At 39.3% G+C, this 21,308-nt stretch overlaps 1 protein-coding gene and 11 non-coding genes across 12 annotated transcripts; all 12 read right to left on the reverse strand.

Moving 5' to 3' along the window:
- Positions 1–2,233: 2,233 nt before the first annotated feature.
- LOC113168228 lies at positions 2,234–10,916 on the reverse strand. The gene is made up of 9 exons (XM_026369225.1): positions 10,644–10,916; positions 8,699–9,040; positions 7,483–7,587; positions 7,011–7,334; positions 6,560–6,886; positions 5,976–6,302; positions 5,035–5,379; positions 4,845–4,917; positions 2,234–4,185 (listed from the first exon to the last, which is right to left on the reverse strand). Exons 1-9 carry the CDS (start codon positions 10,807–10,809, stop codon positions 4,128–4,130), a joined length of 2,067 nt encoding a protein of 688 aa, XP_026225010.1. The 5' UTR covers positions 10,810–10,916; the 3' UTR covers positions 2,234–4,127.
- A 478-nt stretch (positions 10,917–11,394) lies between these two features.
- Positions 11,395–11,468, reverse strand: trnan-guu. The gene has a single exon. It is a non-coding gene; the product is annotated as a tRNA-Asn (tRNA).
- An 830-nt stretch (positions 11,469–12,298) lies between these two features.
- Positions 12,299–12,372, reverse strand: trnan-guu. The gene has a single exon. It is a non-coding gene; the product is annotated as a tRNA-Asn (tRNA).
- An 830-nt stretch (positions 12,373–13,202) lies between these two features.
- Positions 13,203–13,276, reverse strand: trnan-guu. The gene has a single exon. It is a non-coding gene; the product is annotated as a tRNA-Asn (tRNA).
- Positions 13,277–14,106: 830 nt separating this feature from the next.
- trnan-guu lies at positions 14,107–14,180 on the reverse strand. Its single transcript has one exon. It is a non-coding gene; the product is annotated as a tRNA-Asn (tRNA).
- Positions 14,181–15,009: 829 nt separating this feature from the next.
- Positions 15,010–15,083, reverse strand: trnan-guu. Its single transcript has one exon. It is a non-coding gene; the product is annotated as a tRNA-Asn (tRNA).
- Positions 15,084–15,913: 830 nt separating this feature from the next.
- On the reverse strand, positions 15,914–15,987 carry trnan-guu. The gene has a single exon. It is a non-coding gene; the product is annotated as a tRNA-Asn (tRNA).
- An 831-nt stretch (positions 15,988–16,818) lies between these two features.
- Positions 16,819–16,892, reverse strand: trnan-guu. The gene has a single exon. It is a non-coding gene; the product is annotated as a tRNA-Asn (tRNA).
- An 829-nt stretch (positions 16,893–17,721) lies between these two features.
- trnan-guu lies at positions 17,722–17,795 on the reverse strand. The gene has a single exon. It is a non-coding gene; the product is annotated as a tRNA-Asn (tRNA).
- An 830-nt stretch (positions 17,796–18,625) lies between these two features.
- On the reverse strand, positions 18,626–18,699 carry trnan-guu. The gene has a single exon. It is a non-coding gene; the product is annotated as a tRNA-Asn (tRNA).
- An 831-nt stretch (positions 18,700–19,530) lies between these two features.
- On the reverse strand, positions 19,531–19,604 carry trnan-guu. Its single transcript has one exon. It is a non-coding gene; the product is annotated as a tRNA-Asn (tRNA).
- An 829-nt stretch (positions 19,605–20,433) lies between these two features.
- On the reverse strand, positions 20,434–20,507 carry trnan-guu. The gene has a single exon. It is a non-coding gene; the product is annotated as a tRNA-Asn (tRNA).
- Between the last annotated feature and the right edge of the window lie 801 nt (positions 20,508–21,308).

A 21,308-nucleotide genomic window follows, 5' to 3' on the forward strand; every position in this document is an offset into this window, starting at 1 on the left:
CTTTTCAGTACCGTACAGAGGATCATCTGTTTCACCATCATACCAAAAGTATGAAAGTAGAAATGACATCACGCGGTTCTCGGTACTTCCCAGCAGAGTCTGACTGTAATTCATGATAATGTAAACAGTTGACCACAACCTGGACCCATATAAACAAATGAAAATAGATGGATGGATCAAACCCGAGAGAAGCGATATATTCATTCGTGTTTAAACAAATAATAAAAATAAAAGAGGGACTAAAAAGGGTTCACCTTATTGGTTTGGCTCAGCAGCCTCATCAAACTCAGGTGAACCCTGGAATATATATAGACAGAGCGAGGACTGTAGACTTTGTTCTTGATCTCTGAGAGTGAGGTGAAGAATGGATCTGTTGATGCCATACACGTCTATGTGACCTGTCTCCTAAACTTTTATTCTACAAATCTTCACCAAAAAAAGTCAGCAGCAATATCCGTTGTAGTTTAGAGACACATGGGTACATTAAAGAAACCACAACAACTATTAACACCTGAACAAAACAGAAAGACAGACACAAAATCTCTGTGGGTATGAGGCTGTTGTTTGGTCCAGACGTTTGATGAAGGAATCTGATAAAAACCAACATTCTCATCATCAATGAACAGTTTCAACAGAGGTCACTTCCTCATGACACCAGGCTTTATTTAGTTTAGAATAGAAACACTGCCAACTGATGTGATATCCACTAAAAAATAATTTCCTCGCTGAAGAAGCCTGGCGTGGCGGCGCGGCGTGGCGCTGAATAGCATGCCATTTGTCTGTAATGTGACCGGACAGGAAAGTGTCACTTTCACTCACCTGACGTTGATCTATGCAGGTTATAGAAAGCATTATTATTACTGGAGCATTAAGGAGGAATTTAAATACAGACAAAGCCTTTGTGTTCATTGTGTTGTTTATATTACAAAATGAAACCACTGACAAAAGACGGTGGCATAGACTAATTAGAATTGGATTATGTGCTAAGTTGTAGAGAAGGAGGCTGTATAGGCGTATGTGACGATGTTTCTTATAACACTGAGCTACTTTAGACCAGCAGGTGTGTTCAGGTGAACAACACCGATGAGCCCAGTGTGAACTCACCTGATTGGACGGTCACCGTGAATTAACAAGGCTTTAATGGAGGAGTGGGGACATCTGCTGGGCAAGCCTTCATATTGTCTGTGTTTGGATGGATTCACTGTGGGACACCGTGGTCACACTCATGTGTGGATATAACCACAAAAAGATAACAAGAAAGAAAGAAAGATGTAAAACTACCCAGAAAAAAGTAAATTCAATGTCAGAAGAGGCCATAACAGTTATTAATCATTAGGCTGCAGCTGGACGTTGACTACACAGCATTTACAGTAAAACCCTGCTCGTTAAGCTTCTTGGATAATTCACCAACATCCATCACCGGCCAGAAACTGCATTCCCATCTCCAATCTTTTATTCTTATGTAAGATGTTAGAGACTGGTCTATGTTCAGTTAAATAGCTTTATTTAAGCACTTCTACAGACACAATCCTTGTCATACTTTAATCAAAAGTCAGACTAAAGGGGTTGAGGTTTAGTGTAGTAAAGGTTTTTGTTTCAGTTCTCAGATCCTCTTCAGGCTGGCAAATAAAAACTGAAACCTACTTCACCACTTGTGTAACACTATGTTTATCTATAACATAATGAAAACATAGTGTATTAGTATAGTTAATGTAATCTTCAAATGTTTGTTTCTATTTGTTATGTTTGTCCAATCTTGTAGAACGATGTATGGCATGGTGGATTAGAGAAAACTGGTTTCCCAGGTAGTTTCCTCCCATAGAAAGTTGAATTCTCTATCAGGGTTTAGTTTTAAATAGGTAGAGTAAAAAGCAAACAAAACACCAGCTGTGACTTTATTAATAACTAAAACATTGAACACAAAGTTTACAACGTTAAAATTTTAGCATTTAGTTGAATTCCACATGCTCAGTGATTAATAAGAAGCACATGTTTTGCATGTGACTCTGAATTTCCCCACTGCTAGAGCCCACCTACAAACCCCAGGCCCAGGCTCACCTTTCAGGAGCTTTCTCTCAAGTGTTTGTTGTTTTAAGATGCGTGTCTCTACATGTGGGGTTATGGTCATGTGACGTTCAGAGTCTGCATTCTTAACATATGTTTCTCACCTAGAACGTGTAGAGAGTTGATTTTTGTTTTTGGCATGCTACAAAGAAAACTGAATTGAACCAACTTTGTATCTGTATTTATTGGTAAAGATTGCTTCATGTCAGAAGATTAAGACAAACAGTTTGATTGTGAAGTGTAAACACCTCATTAATTCAGTTGCGCATGTTATGGTTGGACACAAGCTTACTGAAGGAAGTGTGGATCCATCCATGATCCTGACATGCAAAATAGGTACAGAACTACAGCCCTATCCTCAGTGCACAAAAGAGAAGATTTTTCTTTTGTGTTTTTTCTGTGAGTCTATTAATTATACAGCTGAGGGACTCTCTTCCCACACTCTCAACAGCTGTTGGGTCTCAGGCCAGCATGGTTTTATACACATGAAGAAATAAAAGCCTTCTCACAGTCTTTGCTCAGGCATGGTTTCTCTCTAGTTCCAATTTGGTGGATTGTTACGTCTAACTGAGGTAATGGTTTCTCTCCACTGTGGGTCCACTGGTGGCTTGTGTAGCTGCTTGACAGCCCGCATTCCTCACAATTGTGGGTTTTTTACGTTATGTTACTGTGCTGAAGAAACAAAGATGGTTCCACGCATGCAGCTTATTGATCAAGTTCAGGACTCCACCATCAGTAAACTGTGATAAAGCTTTCTCATGTTCTACTGATTTTCTTGACCCATCCTCCTCATTCTCCTCCTTCCACTGTGTTCAAACTTTTCTGCCACCTAGTGGTGTGTACTGAACCGACACCATCCTGATGGTGTCTCTAACAGCAGGATAGGATCTCTGTTAGAGTCTATTTTCAATTTGTTTCTCAAATACTGAGCAGAAACCTTAATGTTGAACTGCAAATAAACTGCAGGTAAACTAATTAGAAAGTTTAGGATGTCAACAGTCTCCTACTATATGTACTGTATACATTCCAGTCCAAAAAAATAGCCTAAGTCTAACTAAGAAAAAGTAAAGTAAGAGTCTCCCACTGGATAATTACTGCATGTATAAATATGTTTCAGCTGACAACAAGTTATATAACACTAACCCTGGTGACTGGCTCCTCATGTCTTAAACAACAAAGTCTGATGACACATCCTGTGGTCATAAAAGGATGTTAATCTATTTCAGAAACATTAAATTGTTGGCATGAATCAAGCAAAGAAAACATCTAATGAGATTGATGAAACTACTAAAACTGGGTTAAGAACTGCCCAACACATTATTACAAACTGAAAGAATAGTGGGGAACCATCGTCTTTAAGGAAGGAATTTGGTTGAAAGAAATCATGAATGATTGTGGTTCGGCGTTCACTTAAACGTTTGATGCAATCAAATCATAGAAAAACAAACTCAAGTAGAACTCATAGCAAGGTTTAGTAGTGAAAGTAAGCAGTCAGTCTTCAACCACCCAGACTGTATTTTAAACTGTAGTGCAGTATTACACTAGAACAGCCTTTTTAATGACTCAACATCCACACAAAGTGGTTCAGTTATAGCTTGTATGGCACAGTTGCAAGTTCAGATTCATGTTCTATTCATCAAGAAATCAGTTGCATTTACCAATGCACAACAACAACAGTTAGTACCCATTAGAATTAAAATTAAATCAATGAACTACAGTATCTAAAGTGTATACATTTTGGCAGTAAAGTGGTATAGCCAGAGAAAACCCACACAAGCAGCGAGAATGAGAAAACTCCACAGAGAACCCCAAACAACTAGGGAGGTGAAGTTCTCACCAGGTAAATCTAAGATTAAATTTTCAGTGAGCTTGTTTGCATAAATAAATGCACGTTGTTCCAATGCAGTGGAAGCACATAACGTCACGAGAAGGACAGTGGGTTGAAACAACAGTACTTAATACATACATTAATAATGAGTCAGTATCAGTAACAGTGTCCTCGATTCTTCCTTTATCGTCCATCAGCTTCCATCCTCCATCCTTGTCTCAGACCATCAGACCGATCAAACAGATTGATCAGTCACCACAGTGTCCAGAGGAACAGCTTCTTCGTTCTCCAATCTGCAGAGGAGACAGAAAGTGTTAAAGTTTCAGGCATACTAGATGTCCATTTCCAGTGTCATGAAGAACAAGAGAAATAAACAGTTCTGCAACAGGTGCTCCCACAGAACCCTGATCATGGAGTCATTCTGGGACTACACAAAGAGTTCTTCAAGACCCTGCAACAACCTGCAGGACGAGTACTTCAGGAACTGCTGCAACCTTAGTAAAGTCAGAGAAGCCTAAAGCTACAGTACATTTCAAATATGTTGTGGTAGACACATGTTCCACAACTTGAATTGTTCAGAGGCGCTGGCCTCATTAGGATGCAATCTCGCAGAACAACAGTGGCAACAGAGCTGAGATATTTGTTTCTAACCTGTGGGGTTAGCTGTTCAATATGATCTGCTCAAGATACGCACAAAGTCTATATATTCAAGTAAAAGAGAAAGCGGAGTGGGTTCCACGCAAGAGGACAACTACATTAGAGTATCTATTTTAAGAAACAGAGGCCTCATGGGTTCTCAGCTGTGAGACTTATTTTATATTGCCCACATTCACTACTACAGAGAACTCATGGCTGTTTCTTGATCAACGTGATGATTCGACTGGATTTGTCTTTGAGTTATGAAGGAAAGAACGAGAAAGAAAAAGAAGAGGAAGAAGGAAGTGAACATTACGTCTGGGGGGTCTGTGAAGCGGAGGCGAGTCTTCCACGGTGAATCAAGCCTGTGAAGCCATTCTTACTGGTCTCTTCAGAGGAAAGAAAGCGAAGTCAGCCACAGCCCAGAATCCCGAGTTCTCAACACAGTTACAGCACTGATCCATGACCGATATATTATAACCAGAGATCTGTGTCTTCATACTGACCTTTGACTTCAAGAATCACCGTCTTCCACCTTATGATGCAGCCTACATTTTCCTCGACTTTGAAGATTTCACAGCTGTACTTGCCATTGTCTCTGCTTGTGGGATGTTTTAGGGTCAGACTCACGTCTCCAGTTTTCAGGGGGTATTCTTTCATCACTGCCCGATCTCGGTAAAACTCATCCTGTCCTTCAGCGTGGTGAGAACCCTTTTTATATTTGTAGATCTTTATTGTTCCTTTAGGGTCTTCGCGAGTCCAGTCTACTTCAGAGTTCCTAGGCAGGTCACATGTGGTTGTGAAAGGCAGCTCGACAGACTCCACTCCCTCCTCCACCTCCACCCGGCACACTGAGAGGACAACAAACCACAACAATCACTTGGACAGCAGAGCTTTATCAAGTGAGACCTGAAAGATAGAACAACGTCAGACCAAAAGGCAAAGGGACAGAAATCTAGAAACAAAAAACATATTACAAATTTACATGATGAGACAGATTGATAATAAACATGCATGTGTGCTTTTTGAGTTTGTTAGACTGTTGAGCTGTACAGTCAAACAGTGGTGGTGTAAAGGATCTGTGGTACTGCTCTTTCCTACACTGAGGGTGGAACAGTCGTCTACTGAAGGAGTTTTCTTAAGAAAGAAGGCATTTAGGGTCCAAACCTGACTTGTTCGATGCATTTCCTATAACTAAATGTAGGACATTAATGTTAGCTTTAGCTCTTAGTCAGCCTTGGCCTTGACTGACAAAAACACACTGGCTCTGAACCAACCCTGAACTCCCTTGGTGAAAAAGAGGTATATTGGAGTTCATTAGAAACTGACTCTCTGAACCACTACAGCTTCGATGTGGCCTCCTCTTGTTGTTCACACTGTGGCTGCTGCACCTAAACACCTGGGTTCACGTCAGCTTTGAGAATCAAACTGTATCTGAAGTACTGACCTCTGACTCGAAGCTCTGCTTTTTTCATCAGCAGGACGTTTCCATCCCTGCTGTAGACGGTGCAGGTGTAGGTTCCTCTATCTTTGTCTGTGGGGTATTTCAGGGTCAGACTGAGGTCCCCAGTTTGCAGTAGGTCTTCCTTCATCTCCGTCCGGCCTCTGTAAAATACATCCTGTTCTCCTGGATTGTCAGCGCCATTCTGATACACATGGACCTTAATGGTGGAACTGTCCCTCCACTCTACTTTGACGTCTTCAGTCAGGTGAACTGTGGTCTTGCAGGGCAGCAGGACTGACTCCACCCCTGAATCCACCTTCACCTGTTGGACTAAGAGAACAACAGACCGCATTTACATTAACAATTCCATAGTGGCTGCAAGTGAACCTCACATTAACACATCATATCTGTTGCTTTACTGCCAGTTAGATGTTGTGTTTGTGTGTACGTCACATCAAAGTTTATTTTAGCCATGTCTGACAGTGTGGCTGCTCTTATGAGATTACTGAAAACTCACAGACGTCTTCAGTGAAGTCAGGACTTAACGTCACCAACTCCAGTGCTCATCCCTAGTCTTAATGACTGACCTATGACCAGGAGCTCCACTTGTTTCTTCAGCAGGAATTTTCCATCCTTGTCGTAGACGGTGCAGGTGAAGGTTCCTCTGTCTCTGTCCGTGGGGCTTTTCAGGGTCAGACTGAGGTCTCCAGTTGCCAACATATCTTCCTTCATCTCTGTGCGGCCTCTGTAAACCCCGTCCTGTTCTCCAGTTTCTTCAGAGCCGTTCTGATACACACAGACGTTGTATTTCTCACTGTCCCTCCACTCCACTCTGATGTCTTCAGGTAGGGGAACTGTGGTTTTGCAGGGCAGCAGCACGGACTCCACCCCTGAATCCACCTTCACGAGGGGGACTAAGAGCACAACACAACAAAATCAGCAGGACACCCAGCAGCAGCACCTTTATGAAACCATCTTTAAGTCCAGTCGGAAGTATACTGCAGATCCATTAATCAATCAGTAGGTGGTGGTACTGACCTCTGATCCGGAGCTCCACATCTTTTTTCATCAGGATGTTTCCATCCCCGCTATAGACGATGCAGGTGTAGGTTCCTCTATCTTTGTCTGTGGGGCATTTCAGGGTCAGGCTGAGGTCTCTAGAGTTTATCATGTCTTTCTTCATCTCTGTTCGATCTCTGTAAAAATTGTCCTGGTCTTCCGGTTCGCAAGAGCCGTTCTCGTGCACATGGACCATCCAGTTCATGTTCCTCCACTCCACCATGACGTTGTCAGGCAGGTGAACCGTGGCTTTGCAGGGCAGCAGGACAGACTCCACCCCTGAATCCACCACAACCAGGCAGACTGAGAGGACAACAAACCACAACATCAGGTGGAGACAGAAGCAGCGGCAACTGAAACATTTGTAGTTTGATTCTGATGTATGTTGTGTGAAGCAGCGATAAATTCAGTCACACGTTGTCAGTTTAACACACACAGACACAATTCTTACCTCTGTCCTTGTACCTGCTATATATTATAAAAGAGCCAACAACAGACATGAGAAGCAGGGGAACCAGAACACCTGCGAGAACCTTGGGCCAGATTGGAGGACGTTCTGTAGTTGACAAGAAGACAAACAGGTTGTTTTTAAAATGGTCATTAAATATATTTCTGTCCAACACAGGACTTTTTTCTACTTTAAAATAGTAGAGGAGTAAAAGGTCATATCATATTCTTTTTATTCAGATCTGCATGTTTTTCTCTCACAGAGGCGCAAACTGGTGAAAGCCTAAGACAAACATACTGTTATTACTGTAAAAGTATCAGTAGTAGTAGCGGTAAAGTCTGTGGTCTAGACCTTAATCTAAAGTGACTTAAGATTACTGTGTTGCCAATGGGTGCTGCATAAATTTAGCTGAATTAAATTAATTCTTTTAGGGTCACAGGTATCTTGACATTAAAAATACCCATTAATTACCTTGTTTATTTAATATTACCTTGCTTTTGTATATTTAATCTGAGTTTGTCAACTGTTTGTTTATGTAATATGCATTTACCTACTAACAGCACACTTTATTTTCATACTTTAACACAGACGCTACTGATTTCTCCTCTTGCTTGCAGAGAGCACAGAAACCTGACTACTCACAACAGTTGATCTGATCTGTCGTTGACCTTTTAACAGTCGGCAGTGGCTAAAAAGGGAAGCTTCTAACGTTACCTGCAACCAGATAATACGTCACATTCCCAAACTGTGAATAAAAACAGTTCACAGACAAATGCAAACAAAACACAACAAGTAAAGACTAATTTAAATAAATACATCCGTAGATTGAACATGCTGTAGAAAATGTGCAGTGTTCCCATAACTTCTTCCTCCTTATCTATTTTTAGACTGTTTTGTTCTGCACTTGAGAAATGTTTACCTGAAGGGGAAGGAAATCAATAGTCGAAGTTGAGTCGTGAAACACTATAACTTCTCTGGTGCTCAGTAATGTTATGACTCAACAAGTATTTTTGTTCTTTAAAGAGGCCGTATTGTTCCTAATTAATGGTTTACACTTTATTCTGTGGGCAAATATATGTTAGAATTCCTCTTTATGCAGCAGCTCCTCTGGCCTGTAAAATAATTAAGGTTGGTTTGATCTTCTGTGTCTTGAAGAATTAGCTCTGTGTCCTCATACAGTACATTCACACCGAGCTGAGCCAGTGTCTCCAACACTGACCTCTGACCAGCAGCTGAACTTCTTTCTGGCCCAGTTTTTGTCCAATCCTGCGGACGGTGCAGGTGTAGTTGTCACTGTCAGTGACGGTGGGTTTTGTCAGGGTGAGGCCCAGGTCTCCGGTCTGCAGAGCGTCAGTCCTCATCGATGTGCGATTGACGTAACGCTGGTTTTGTTCATCAAGCTCATCACCGCTCCACTGACGTATGTGAATCGTGGCGTATTTGAGTTCCTCACGGCTCCAAACCACTGTGGACTGCTCGGAGTCCGAGACATTGACCCGGCAGGGCAGGTGGACGGACTCCTCCCCATCATACACCTCCACACCTAAGGCATGCAGGGAAACTGAAAGACAGAATACAAAACATTGTTGAGAGCTACAGTGGCTTTAGGTCTAATTAACAAATGAAAATGTGTTACTGCAAAGTTATGAAACAGTGAAACAAAAGAAACTGTTTCAAAAAATGTGGAGACTAATCCCTGCAGTGAAACAAACACAGAAAACGTGTTTACTAACCTAAAAAGCAAAATCAACCTAAGTCACTCATTTGCACAAAGTCAATCAATCTAACCCTGATAGACATAATCACTCAGGTTTGAAAATCAATAACAAAACAAGGTGCCAACAAGATTCTTGATTTCAAAGTCAAGAAGTGCAGGATGGACCAATCAGCTGCAGGCACCATCCCTGAATCCAGCCAATCAGTCAGCGTGACCTAATCCCACAGCTTGGTGCTGGACTGTGAAGTAATTTTGACGTAGTCAGTTTGGGACTAAGAGGAGTGACTAGTTGCCCTGTTGTTGATGCAGTATTCAACAGAATTCTCTGAGATAATGGACTGAATGAGAAAAAGTGCAAACACACTAATGTTGTTCTGACAAGACACCTGAGTTCTCCACCTTCAGTCCTGGAGAATTTACAGTCAGTGCATCATTTTGTGGCTTTCATCCTCCAGCCTCCAGTGGCAGAGCCGACAGCAAGAGAGATTACCACTGGCAGGGAACAGGACCAGAGACGGACTGGGACCTGGGAGTCGAGCTGTCGACGTTCGACGGTTACAGGAAAGAACAGCATGTCTGCTGCCAGGAAATCTGTGCGTGTGTTCATGCACCTGGTATTTAGCCCTTTTGCTGGTTCATGGTGGTTCAGCTTGATGTTGACATCTCAAAAACTATTGTAGTTCAGTCATAACATGTAAAACTGTTGCTGTGCACTAATGTTGTTTGTCTTTCAAATAACTCAGAAATCTGCAGCTCCCTCACTACAGATGAATAGTGTATGCATATAACTATGTGTATGATTATTACATTTAATCAGATCATGCTTCAGTCCACCAGGTGGCACAAAACTCTTTCACAGTTATAAGATGTGAAATGATTTGCTTTTTCCTTAAGTAGTAGTAACAGATCATTAAAGGTGTGATTTTCCACTGAGAAGAATCATATAACACTAGATTATTAAGGTATCACTATTCGAGAAAGATGTAAAAAAAACAAGAAAAAACGTTTTATGCTGAAATTAATAAAGAAGCTCAGATTGAAGAAGACTTCACAGCTTCACCTGTTCACAGGAGCGCGCACCTGAGGAGGCGGGGAAGCAGCGTAAAGACGCATTCAGATGAAAACTCAGTAAAAAAAAATCTGATCGACTTCACGTTTAGCTGAACCTGTGGAAAATCCCCGTGTGGGTAACAAATGAACAAATATGCTGCCCCTCACACGAACGGTGTGCATTTAACAATCAGTGGATCCGCTGGGTCTGTATCGGTCCAGACCGCGAGGATCCGCCCAAACATGGAGCAGAGCAAAGACGCACGTCTCCGAGGCGTTTTAATCACAGCCCGCTGCTCTGACAGCTGCTGCTCTGTCTGTGGATGAATGAGTCTAAACGTGTTGAAGTGTTTTTTGGGGGGATTAGTTCGGTGCAGACAGGCGGAGGTTTTCTTACCGTGCAGGAGGATCACAAACACCACAGACTTCATCTTTCTGCAGAGATTAGAGCAGCAACACCGCCCCGTTAAAACCGAGATGCAGCCAGTTTCACTTTTGTTCGCCTCCTGACGCATGAAGGAAAAAACTACTTTCGGTTTCAACAGGAGACAGATGAGGGGCATAAAAAGGACGTGATGTCACACTGAGGATTCAGATTCACCAAAAAACAAGAGGTGGAAAAAACACAGCAATGAACTCCAGGAGTTAAAAACACGTCTCCTCCCCAGAATCTGTCCATGACAACTAGTTAGGAATGGGAATAAATCGCTCCTCCTCCTAAAAGCTGGGCCAAAGTTACACAATATTAGGCCAGTTAGGAGTGATTATTAGGAGAATAAAAAAAATATCCAAAACCTTTCTGATGAAAAGAGGAACAGAAACAGAATGGAAACATGAACTCAAGCACACAGCAGTAGCAGCTACAGTAATGAGACTGTCAGTGAATGCATCATCAGGTTTGAATATGGACAATGTTGAGGTTTTGTTTTTCCTCGCTGACCAAACAGTCGATCTAATATCACTCAGTGTTAAGATGGAGGAAACAAAAAGTAGAAATTTCAAAGCATATAAGTGTGTGTTTGGAGACTTTAGTGGTCACATGGCTGTTTGGGTTTAAAGCCCAAGTCCGGCTCGGGTTGCGCTTGTTTATTATTGTGCATTCAACTGGTCTGGTTGTTTCAACTGTGGTTACTTGGCTTCAAAATCTCCGTCCCTGGGTGGGCTCGAACCACCAACCTTTCGGTTAACAGCCGAACGCGCTAACCGATTGCGCCACAGAGACCTGTATGGTGTGCTTGAGGGGTGTGGCCTCCACAGTCAGGCTCCACCCCTTTTTGTCCTTTTTAATTCTAAAATTTCCCAAACAGGTTGTTTAACTCACACCACACATTAGATTTTAGTGAATAACGAGACCAGTCAAACTTCTGACTACAAACTAAACTTTATTCACCTGCAACAAGATTAAACTCAAGATTGGAAACAACACTGACAAGAACTAATTCTGTGGTATCTACAGTGTTTGCAGTTTTAAATTAATGGAGAATTATTTCAGGATAAGTTTAAACCATGATCGTAGTTTCTCATGTTCTAGTTGTAGTTGTACTGTAAAGCCTTTAAATTGAAAAAAGATTAGTTTGTTAAGGTGTTCTGCTCCATCAGCAGCTTAAAGAACTGTTGAATATAGAAGTGAAAGTAGAAACCTAAAATGAAGTATAATATGGCCACAAACTTATAGTTCATGTTAGTATTTCTAAGTATTTGCTTTTAGATGAGATCAGTTTTTAGTTTGACAAAAAAAGTTCCAATGAAAGAAAAAACTAATAAAAATACAGGGTGAATGCTGTAATAGAAAGTTTTTACATCTTAGTTTTCATCACAGACTAGGGTCGTGTTAAGCTTAAATGCAGTTGAAAAACTCTATTGTTGAGAGCTCTAATAAGAAGCGAAGCACTGACTCGCCAGGTAGAGAGTCTTAAATAAAACACAGTTATTCTCTGCATGTTACTGTTCGTCCGTTTAGCGTATTTATCTGAAATAATCTTAAATGAGTGGGAATTAATCAACTGGTAACAAGTAATTGATGGATGTGTCACCTTTGGATACTTAAATCTCCGTCCCTGGGTGGGCTCGAACCACCAACCTTTCGGTTAACAGCCGAACGCGCTAACCGATTGCGCCACAGAGACCTGTATGGTGTGCTTGAGGGGGTGTGGCCTCGACAGTCAGGCTCCACCCCTTTTTTGTCCTTTTTAATTTTAAAATTTCCCAAACAGGTAGTTTAACTCACACCACACATTAGATTTTAGTGAATAACGAGACCAGTCAAACTTCTGACTACAAACTAAACTTTATTCACCTGCAACAAGATTAAACTCAAGATTGGAAACAACACTGACACAAACTAATTCTGTGGCATCTACAGTGTTTGCAGTTTTAAATTAATGGAGAATTATTTCAGGATAAGTTTAAACCATGATCGTAGTTTCTCATGTTCTAGTAGTAGTTGTACTGTAAAGCCTTTAAATTGAAAAAAGATTAGTTTGTTAAGGTGTTCTGCTCCATCAGCAGCTTAAAGAACTGTTGAATATAGAAGTGAAAGTAGAAACCTAAAATGAAGTATAATATGGCCACAAACTTATAGTTCATGTTAGTATTTCTAAGTAGTTGCTTTTAGATGAGATCAGTTTTTAGTTTGACAAGAAAAGTTCCAATAAAAAAAAACTAATAAAAAGACAGGGTGAATGCTCTAACAAAACGTTTTTACATCTTAGTTTTCATCACAGACTAGGGTCGTGTTAAGCTTAAATGCAGTTGAAAAACTCTATTGTTGAGAGCTCTAATAAGAAGCGAAGCACTGACTCGCCAGGTAGAGAGTCTTAAATGAAACACAGTTATTCTCTGCATGTTACTGTTCGTCCATTTAGCGTATTTATCTGAAATAATCTTAAATAAGTGGGAATTAATCAACTGGTAACAAGTAGTTGATGGATGTGTCACCTTTGGATACTTAAATCTCCGTCCCTGGGTGGGCTCGAACCACCAACCTTTCGGTTAACAGCCGAACGCGCTAACCGATTGCGCCACAGAGACCTGTATGGTGTGCTTGAGGGGTGTGGCCTCGACAGTCAGGCTCCACCCCTTTTTTGTCCTTTTTAATTCTAAAATTTCCCAAACAGGTTGTTTAACTCACACCACACATTAGATTTTAGTGAATAACGAGACCAGTCAAACTTCTGACTACAAACTAAACTTTATTCACCTGCAACAAGATTAAACTCAAGATTGGAAACAACACTGACAAGAGCTAATTCTGTGGTATCTACAGTGTTTGCAGTTTAAAATTAATGGAGATTTATTTCAGGATAAGTTTAAACCATGATCGTAGTTTCTCATGTTCTAGTTGTAGTTGTACTGTAAAGCCTTCAAATTGAAAAAAGATTAGTTTGTTAAGGTGTTCTGCTCCATCAGCAGCTTAAAGAACTGTTGAATATAGAAGTTAAAGTAGAAACCTAAAATGAAGTATAATATGGCCACAAACTTATAGTTCATGTTAGTATTTCTAAGTAGTTGCTTTTAGAAGAGATCAGTTTTTAGTTTGACAAAAAAAGTTCCAATAAAAAAACAACTAATAAAAATACAGGGTGAATGCTCTAACAAAACGTTTTTACATCTTAGTTTTCATCACAGACTAGGGTCGTGTTAAGCTTAAATGCAGTTGAAAAACTCTATTGTTGAGAGCTCTAATAAAAAGCGAAGCACTGACTCGCCAGGCACAGAGTCTTAAATAAAACACAGTTATTCTCTGCATGTTACTGTTCATCCATTTAGCGTATTTATCTGAAATAATCTTAAATAAGTGGGAATTAATCAACTGGTAACAAGTAATTGATGGATGTGTCACCTTTGGATACTTAAATCTCCGTCCCTGGGTGGGCTCGAACCACCAACCTTTCGGTTAACAGCCGAACGCGCTAACCGATTGCGCCACAGAGACCTGTATGGTGTGCTTGAGGGGGTGTGGCCTCGACAGTCAGGCTCCACCCCTTTTTTGTCCTTTTTAATTTTAAAATTTCCCAAACAGGTTGTTTAACTCACACCACACATTAGATTTTAGTGAATAACGAGACCAGTCAAACTTCTGACTACAAACTAAACTTTATTCACCTGCAACAAGATTAAACTCAAGATTGGAAACAACACTGACACAAACTAATTCTGTGGCATCTACAGTGTTTGCAGTTTTAAATTAATGGAGAATTATTTCAGGATAAGTTTAAACCATGATCGTAGTTTCTCATGTTCTAGTAGTAGTTGTACTGTAAAGCCTTTAAATTGAAAAAAGATTAGTTTGTTAAGGTGTTCTGCTCCATCAGCAGCTTAAAGAACTGTTGAATATAGAAGTGAAAGTAGAAACCTAAAATGAAGTATAATATGGCCACAAACTTATAGTTCATGTTAGTATTTCTAAGTAGTTGCTTTTAGATGAGATCAGTTTTTAGTTTGACAAAAAAAGTTCCAATAAAAAAAAACTAATAAAAATACAGGGTGAATGCTCTAATAAAACGTTTTTACATCTTAGTTTCATCACAGACTAGGGTCGTGTTAAGCTTAAATGCAGTTGAAAAACTCTATTGTTGAGAGCTCTAATAAGAAGCGAAGCACTGACTCGCCAGGCACAGAGTCTTAAATAAAACACAGTTATTCTCTGCATGTTACTGTTCGTCCGTTTAGCGTATTTATCTGAAATAATCTTAAATGAGTGGGAATTAATCAACTGGTAACAAGTAATTGATGGATGTGTCACCTTTGGATACTTAAATCTCCGTCCCTGGGTGGGCTCGAACCACCAACCTTTCGGTTAACAGCCGAACGCGCTAACCGATTGCGCCACAGAGACCTGTATGGTGTGCTTGAGGGGGTGTGGCCTCGACAGTCAGGCTCCACCCCTTTTTTGTCCTTTTTAATTTTAAAATTTCCCAAACAGGTTGTTTAACTCACACCACACATTAGATTTTAGTGAATAACGAGACCAGTCAAACTTCTGACTACAAACTAAACTTTATTCACCTGCAACAAGATTAAACTCAAGATTGGAAACAACACTGACACAAACTAATTCTGTGGCATCTACAGTGTTTGCAGTTTTAAATTAATGGAGAATTATTTCAGGATAAGTTTAAACCATGATCGTAGTTTCTCATGTTCTAGTAGTAGTTGTACTGTAAAGCCTTTAAATTGAAAAAAGATTAGTTTGTTAAGGTGTTCTGCTCCATCAGCAGCTTAAAGAACTGTTGAATATAGAAGTGAAAGTAGAAACCTAAAATGAAGTATAATATGGCCACAAACTTATAGTTCATGTTAGTATTTCTAAGTAGTTGCTTTTAGATGAGATCAGTTTTTAGTTTGACAAGAAAAGTTCCAATAAAAAAAAACTAATAAAAAGACAGGGTGAATGCTCTAACAAAACGTTTTTACATCTTAGTTTTCATCACAGACTAGGGTCGTGTTAAGCTTAAATGCAGTTGAAAAACTCTATTGTTGAGAGCTCTAATAAGAAGCGAAGCACTGACTCGCCAGGTAGAGAGTCTTAAATGAAACACAGTTATTCTCTGCATGTTACTGTTCGTCCATTTAGCGTATTTATCTGAAATAATCTTAAATAAGTGGGAATTAATCAACTGGTAACAAGTAGTTGATGGATGTGTCACCTTTGGATACTTAAATCTCCGTCCCTGGGTGGGCTCGAACCACCAACCTTTCGGTTAACAGCCGAACGCGCTAACCGATTGCGCCACAGAGACCTGTATGGTGTGCTTGAGGGGGTGTGGCCTCGACAGTCAGGCTCCACCCCTTTTTTGTCCTTTTTAATTTTAAAATTTCCCAAACAGGTTGTTTAACTCACACCACACATTAGATTTTAGTGAATAACGAGACCAGTCAAACTTCTGACTACAAACTAAACTTTATTCACCTGCAACAAGATTAAACTCAAGATTGGAAACAACACTGACACGAGCTAATTCTGTGGCATCTACAGTGTTTGCAGTTTAAAAATTAATGGAGATTTATTTCAGGATAAGTTTAAACCATGATCGTAGTTTCTCATGTTCTAGTAGTAGTTGTACTGTAAAGCCTTCAAATTGAAAAAAGATTAGTTTGTTAAGGTGTTCTGCTCCATCAGCAGCTTAAAGAACTGTTGAATATAGAAGTTAAAGTAGAAACCTAAAATGAAGTATAATATGGCCACAAACTTATAGTTCATGTTAGTATTTCTAAGTATTTGCTTTTAGAAGAGATCAGTTTTTAGTTTGACAAAAAAAGTTCCAATAAAAAAACAACTAATAAAAATACAGGGTGAATGCTCTAACAAAACGTTTTTACATCTTAGTTTCATCACAGACTAGGGTCGTGTTAAGCTTAAATGCAGTTGAAAAACTCTATTGTTGAGAGCTCTAATAAGAAGCGAAGCACTGACTCGCCAGGTAGAGAGTCTTAAATGAAACACAGTTATTCTCTGCATGTTACTGTTCGTCCGTTTAGCGTATTTATCTGAAATAATCTTAAATGAGTGGGAATTAATCAACTGGTAACAAGTAATTGATGGATGTGTCACCTTTGGATACTTAAATCTCCGTCCCTGGGTGGGCTCGAACCACCAACCTTTCGGTTAACAGCCGAACGCGCTAACCGATTGCGCCACAGAGACCTGTATGGTGTGCTTGAGGGGGTGTGGCCTCGACAGTCAGGCCCCACCCCTTTTTTGTCCTTTTTAATTTTAAAATTTCCCAAACAGGTTGTTTAACTCACACCACACATTAGATTTTAGTGAATAACGAGACCAGTCAAACTTCTGACTACAAACTAAACTTTATTCACCTGCAACAAGATTAAACTCAAGATTGGAAACAACACTGACACAAACTAATTCTGTGGCATCTACAGTGTTTGCAGTTTTAAATTAATGGAGAATTATTTCAGGATAAGTTTAAACCATGATCGTAGTTTCTCATGTTCTAGTAGTAGTTGTACTGTAAAGCCTTTAAATTGAAAAAAGATTAGTTTGTTAAGGTGTTCTGCTCCATCAGCAGCTTAAAGAACTGTTGAATATAGAAGTGAAAGTAGAAACCTAAAATGAAGTATAATATGGCCACAAACTTATAGTTCATGTTAGTATTTCTAAGTAGTTGCTTTTAGATGAGATCAGTTTTTAGTTTGACAAAAAAAGTTCCAATAAAAAAAAACTAATAAAAATACAGGGTGAATGCTCTAATAAAACGTTTTTACATCTTAGTTTCATCACAGACTAGGGTCGTGTTAAGCTTAAATGCAGTTGAAAAACTCTATTGTTGAGAGCTCTAATAAGAAGCGAAGCACTGACTCGCCAGGCACAGAGTCTTAAATAAAACACAGTTATTCTCTGCATGTTACTGTTCGTCCGTTTAGCGTATTTATCTGAAATAATCTTAAATGAGTGGGAATTAATCAACTGGTAACAAGTAATTGATGGATGTGTCACCTTTGGATACTTAAATCTCCGTCCCTGGGTGGGCTCGAACCACCAACCTTTCGGTTAACAGCCGAACGCGCTAACCGATTGCGCCACAGAGACCTGTATGGTGTGCTTGAGGGGGTGTGGCCTCGACAGTCAGGCCCCACCCCTTTTTTGTCCTTTTTAATTTTAAAATTTCCCAAACAGGTTGTTTAACTCACACCACACATTAGATTTTAGTGAATAACGAGACCAGTCAAACTTCTGACTACAAACTAAACTTTATTCACCTGCAACAAGATTAAACTCAAGATTGGAAACAACACTGACACAAACTAATTCTGTGGTATCTACAGTGTTTGCAGTTTTAAATTAATGGAGAATTATTTCAGGATAAGTTTAAACCATGATCGTAGTTTCTCATGTTCTAGTAGTAGTTGTACTGTAAAGCCTTTAAATTGAAAAAAGATTAGTTTGTTAAGGTGTTCTGCTCCATCAGCAGCTTAAAGAACTGTTGAATATAGAAGTGAAAATAGAAACCTAAAATGAAGTATAATATGGCCACAAACTTATAGTTCATGTTAGTATTTCTAAGTAGTTGCTTTTAGACGAGATCAGTTTTTAGTTTGACAAGAAAAGTTCCAATAAAAAAAAACTAATAAAAAGACAGGGTGAATGCTCTAACAAAACGTTTTTACATCTTAGTTTTCATCACAGACTAGGGTCGTGTTAAGCTTAAATGCAGTTGAAAAACTCTATTGTTGAGAGCTCTAATAAGAAGCGAAGCACTGACTCGCCAGGCACAGAGTCTTAAATAAAACACAGTTATTCTCTGCATGTTACTGTTCGTCCGTTCAGTGGATTTATCTGAAATAATCTTAAATGAGTGGGAATTAATCAACTGGTAACAAGTAATTGATGGATGTGTCACCTTTGGATACTTAAATCTCCGTCCCTGGGTGGGCTCGAACCACCAACCTTTCGGTTAACAGCCGAACGCGCTAACCGATTGCGCCACAGAGACCTGTATGGTGTGCTTGAGGGGGTGTGGCCTCGACAGTCAGGCCCCACCCCTTTTTTGTCCTTTTTAATTTTAAAATTTCCCAAACAGGTTGTTTAACTCACACCACACATTAGATTTTAGTGAATAACGAGACCAGTCAAACTTCTGACTACAAACTAAACTTTATTCACCTGCAACAAGATTAAACTCAAGATTGGAAACAACACTGACACGAGCTAATTCTGTGGCATCTACAGTGTTTGCAGTTTAAAAATTAATGGAGATTTATTTCAGGATAAGTTTAAACCATGATCGTAGTTTCTCATGTTCTAGTTGTAGTTGTACTGTAAAGCCTTCAAATTGAAAAAAGATTAGTTTGTTAAGGTGTTCTGCTCCATCAGCAGCTTAAAGAACTGTTGAATATAGAAGTTAAAGTAGAAACCTAAAATGAAGTATAATATGGCCACAAACTTATAGTTCATGTTAGTATTTCTAAGTATTTGCTTTTAGAAGAGATCAGTTTTTAGTTTGACAAAAAAAGTTCCAATAAAAAAACAACTAATAAAAATACAGGGTGAATGCTCTAATAAAACGTTTTTACATCTTAGTTTCATCACAGACTAGGGTCGTGTTAAGCTTAAATGCAGTTGAAAAACTCTATTGTTGAGAGCTCTAATAAGAAGCGAAGCACTGACTCGCCAGGTAGAGAGTCTTAAATAAAACACAGTTATTCTCTGCATGTTACTGTTCGTCCGTTTAGCGTATTTATCTGAAATAATCTTAAATGAGTGGGAATTAATCAACTGGTAACAAGTAGTTGATGGATGTGTCACCTTTGGATACTTAAATCTCCGTCCCTGGGTGGGCTCGAACCACCAACCTTTCGGTTAACAGCCGAACGCGCTAACCGATTGCGCCACAGAGACCTGTATGGTGTGCTTGAGGGGTGTGGCCTCCACAGTCAGGCTCCACCCCCTTTTTGTCATTTTTAATTTTAAAATTTCCCAAACAGGTAGTTTAACTCACACCACACATTAGATTTTAGTGAATAACGAGACCAGTCAAACTTCTGACTACAAACTAAACTTTATTCACCTGCAACAAGATTAAACTCAAGATTGGAAACAACACTGACACAAACTAATTCTATGGCATCTACAGTGTTTGCAGTTTTAAATTAATGGAGAATTATTTCAGGATAAGTTTAAACCATGATCGTAGTTTCTCATGTTCTAGTAGTAGTTGTACTGTAAAGCCTTTAAATTGAAAAAAGATTAGTTTGTTAAGGTGTTCTGCTCCATTAGCAGCTTAAAGAACTGTTGAATATAGAAGTGAAAATAGAAACCTAAAATGAAGTATAATATGGCCACAAACTTATAGTTCATGTTAGTATTTCTAAGTAGTTGCTTTTAGACGAGATCAGTTTTTAGTTTGACAAGAAAAGTTCCAATAAAAAAAAACTAATAAAAAGACAGGGTGAATGCTCTAACAAAACGTTTTTACATCTTAGTTTTCATCACAGACTAGGGTCGTGTTAAGCTTAAATGCAGTTGAAAAACTCTATTGTTGAGAGCTCTAATAAGAAGCGAAGCACTGACTCGCCAGGTAGAGAGTCTTAAATGAAACACAGTTATTCTCTGCATGTTACTGTTCATCCATTTAGCGTATTTATCTGAAATAATCTTAAATAAGTGGGAATTAATCAACTGGTAACAAGTAATTGATGGATGTGTCACCTTTGGATACTTAAATCTCCGTCCCTGGGTGGGCTCGAACCACCAACCTTTCGGTTAACAGCCGAACGCGCTAACCGATTGCGCCACAGAGACCTGTATGGTGTGCTTGAGGGGTGTGGCCTCCACAGTCAGGCTCCACCCCCTTTTTGTCATTTTTAATTCTAAAATTTCCCAAACAGGTTGTTTAACTCACACCACACATTAGATTTTAGTGAATAACGAGACCAGTCAAACTTCTGACTACAAACTAAACTTTATTCACCTGCAACAAGATTAAACTCAAGATTGGAAACAACACTGACAAGAACTAATTCTGTGGTATCTACAGTGTTTGCAGTTTTAAATTAATGGAGAATTATTTCAGGATAAGTTTAAACCATGATCGTAGTTTCTCATGTTCTAGTTGTAGTTGTACTGTAAAGCCTTTAAATTGAAAAAAGATTAGTTTGTTAAGGTGTTCTGCTCCATCAGCAGCTTAAAGAACTGTTGAATATAGAAGTGAAAGTAGAAACCTAAAATGAAGTATAATATGGCCACAAACTTATAGTTCACGTTAGTATTTCTAAGTATTTGCTTTTAGATGAGATCAGTTTTTAGTTTGACAAAAAAAGTTCCAATGAAAGAAAAAACTAATAAAAATACAGGGTGAATGCTGTAATAGAAAGTTTTACATCTTAGTTTCATCACAGACTAGGGTCGTGTTAAGCTTAAATGCAGTTGAAAAACTCTATTGTTGAGAGGTCTAATAAAAAGCGAAGCACTGACTCGCCAGGCACAGAGTCTTAAATAAAACACAGTTATTCTCTGCATGTTACTGTTCGTCCGTTTAGCGTATTTATCTGAAATAATCTTAAATAAGTGGAATTAATCAACTGGTAACAAGTAGTTGATGGA

Source organism: Anabas testudineus, chromosome 18, assembly GCF_900324465.2.
Source record: "Anabas testudineus chromosome 18, fAnaTes1.2, whole genome shotgun sequence".
Classification (NCBI taxonomy): domain Eukaryota; kingdom Metazoa; phylum Chordata; class Actinopteri; order Anabantiformes; family Anabantidae; genus Anabas; species Anabas testudineus.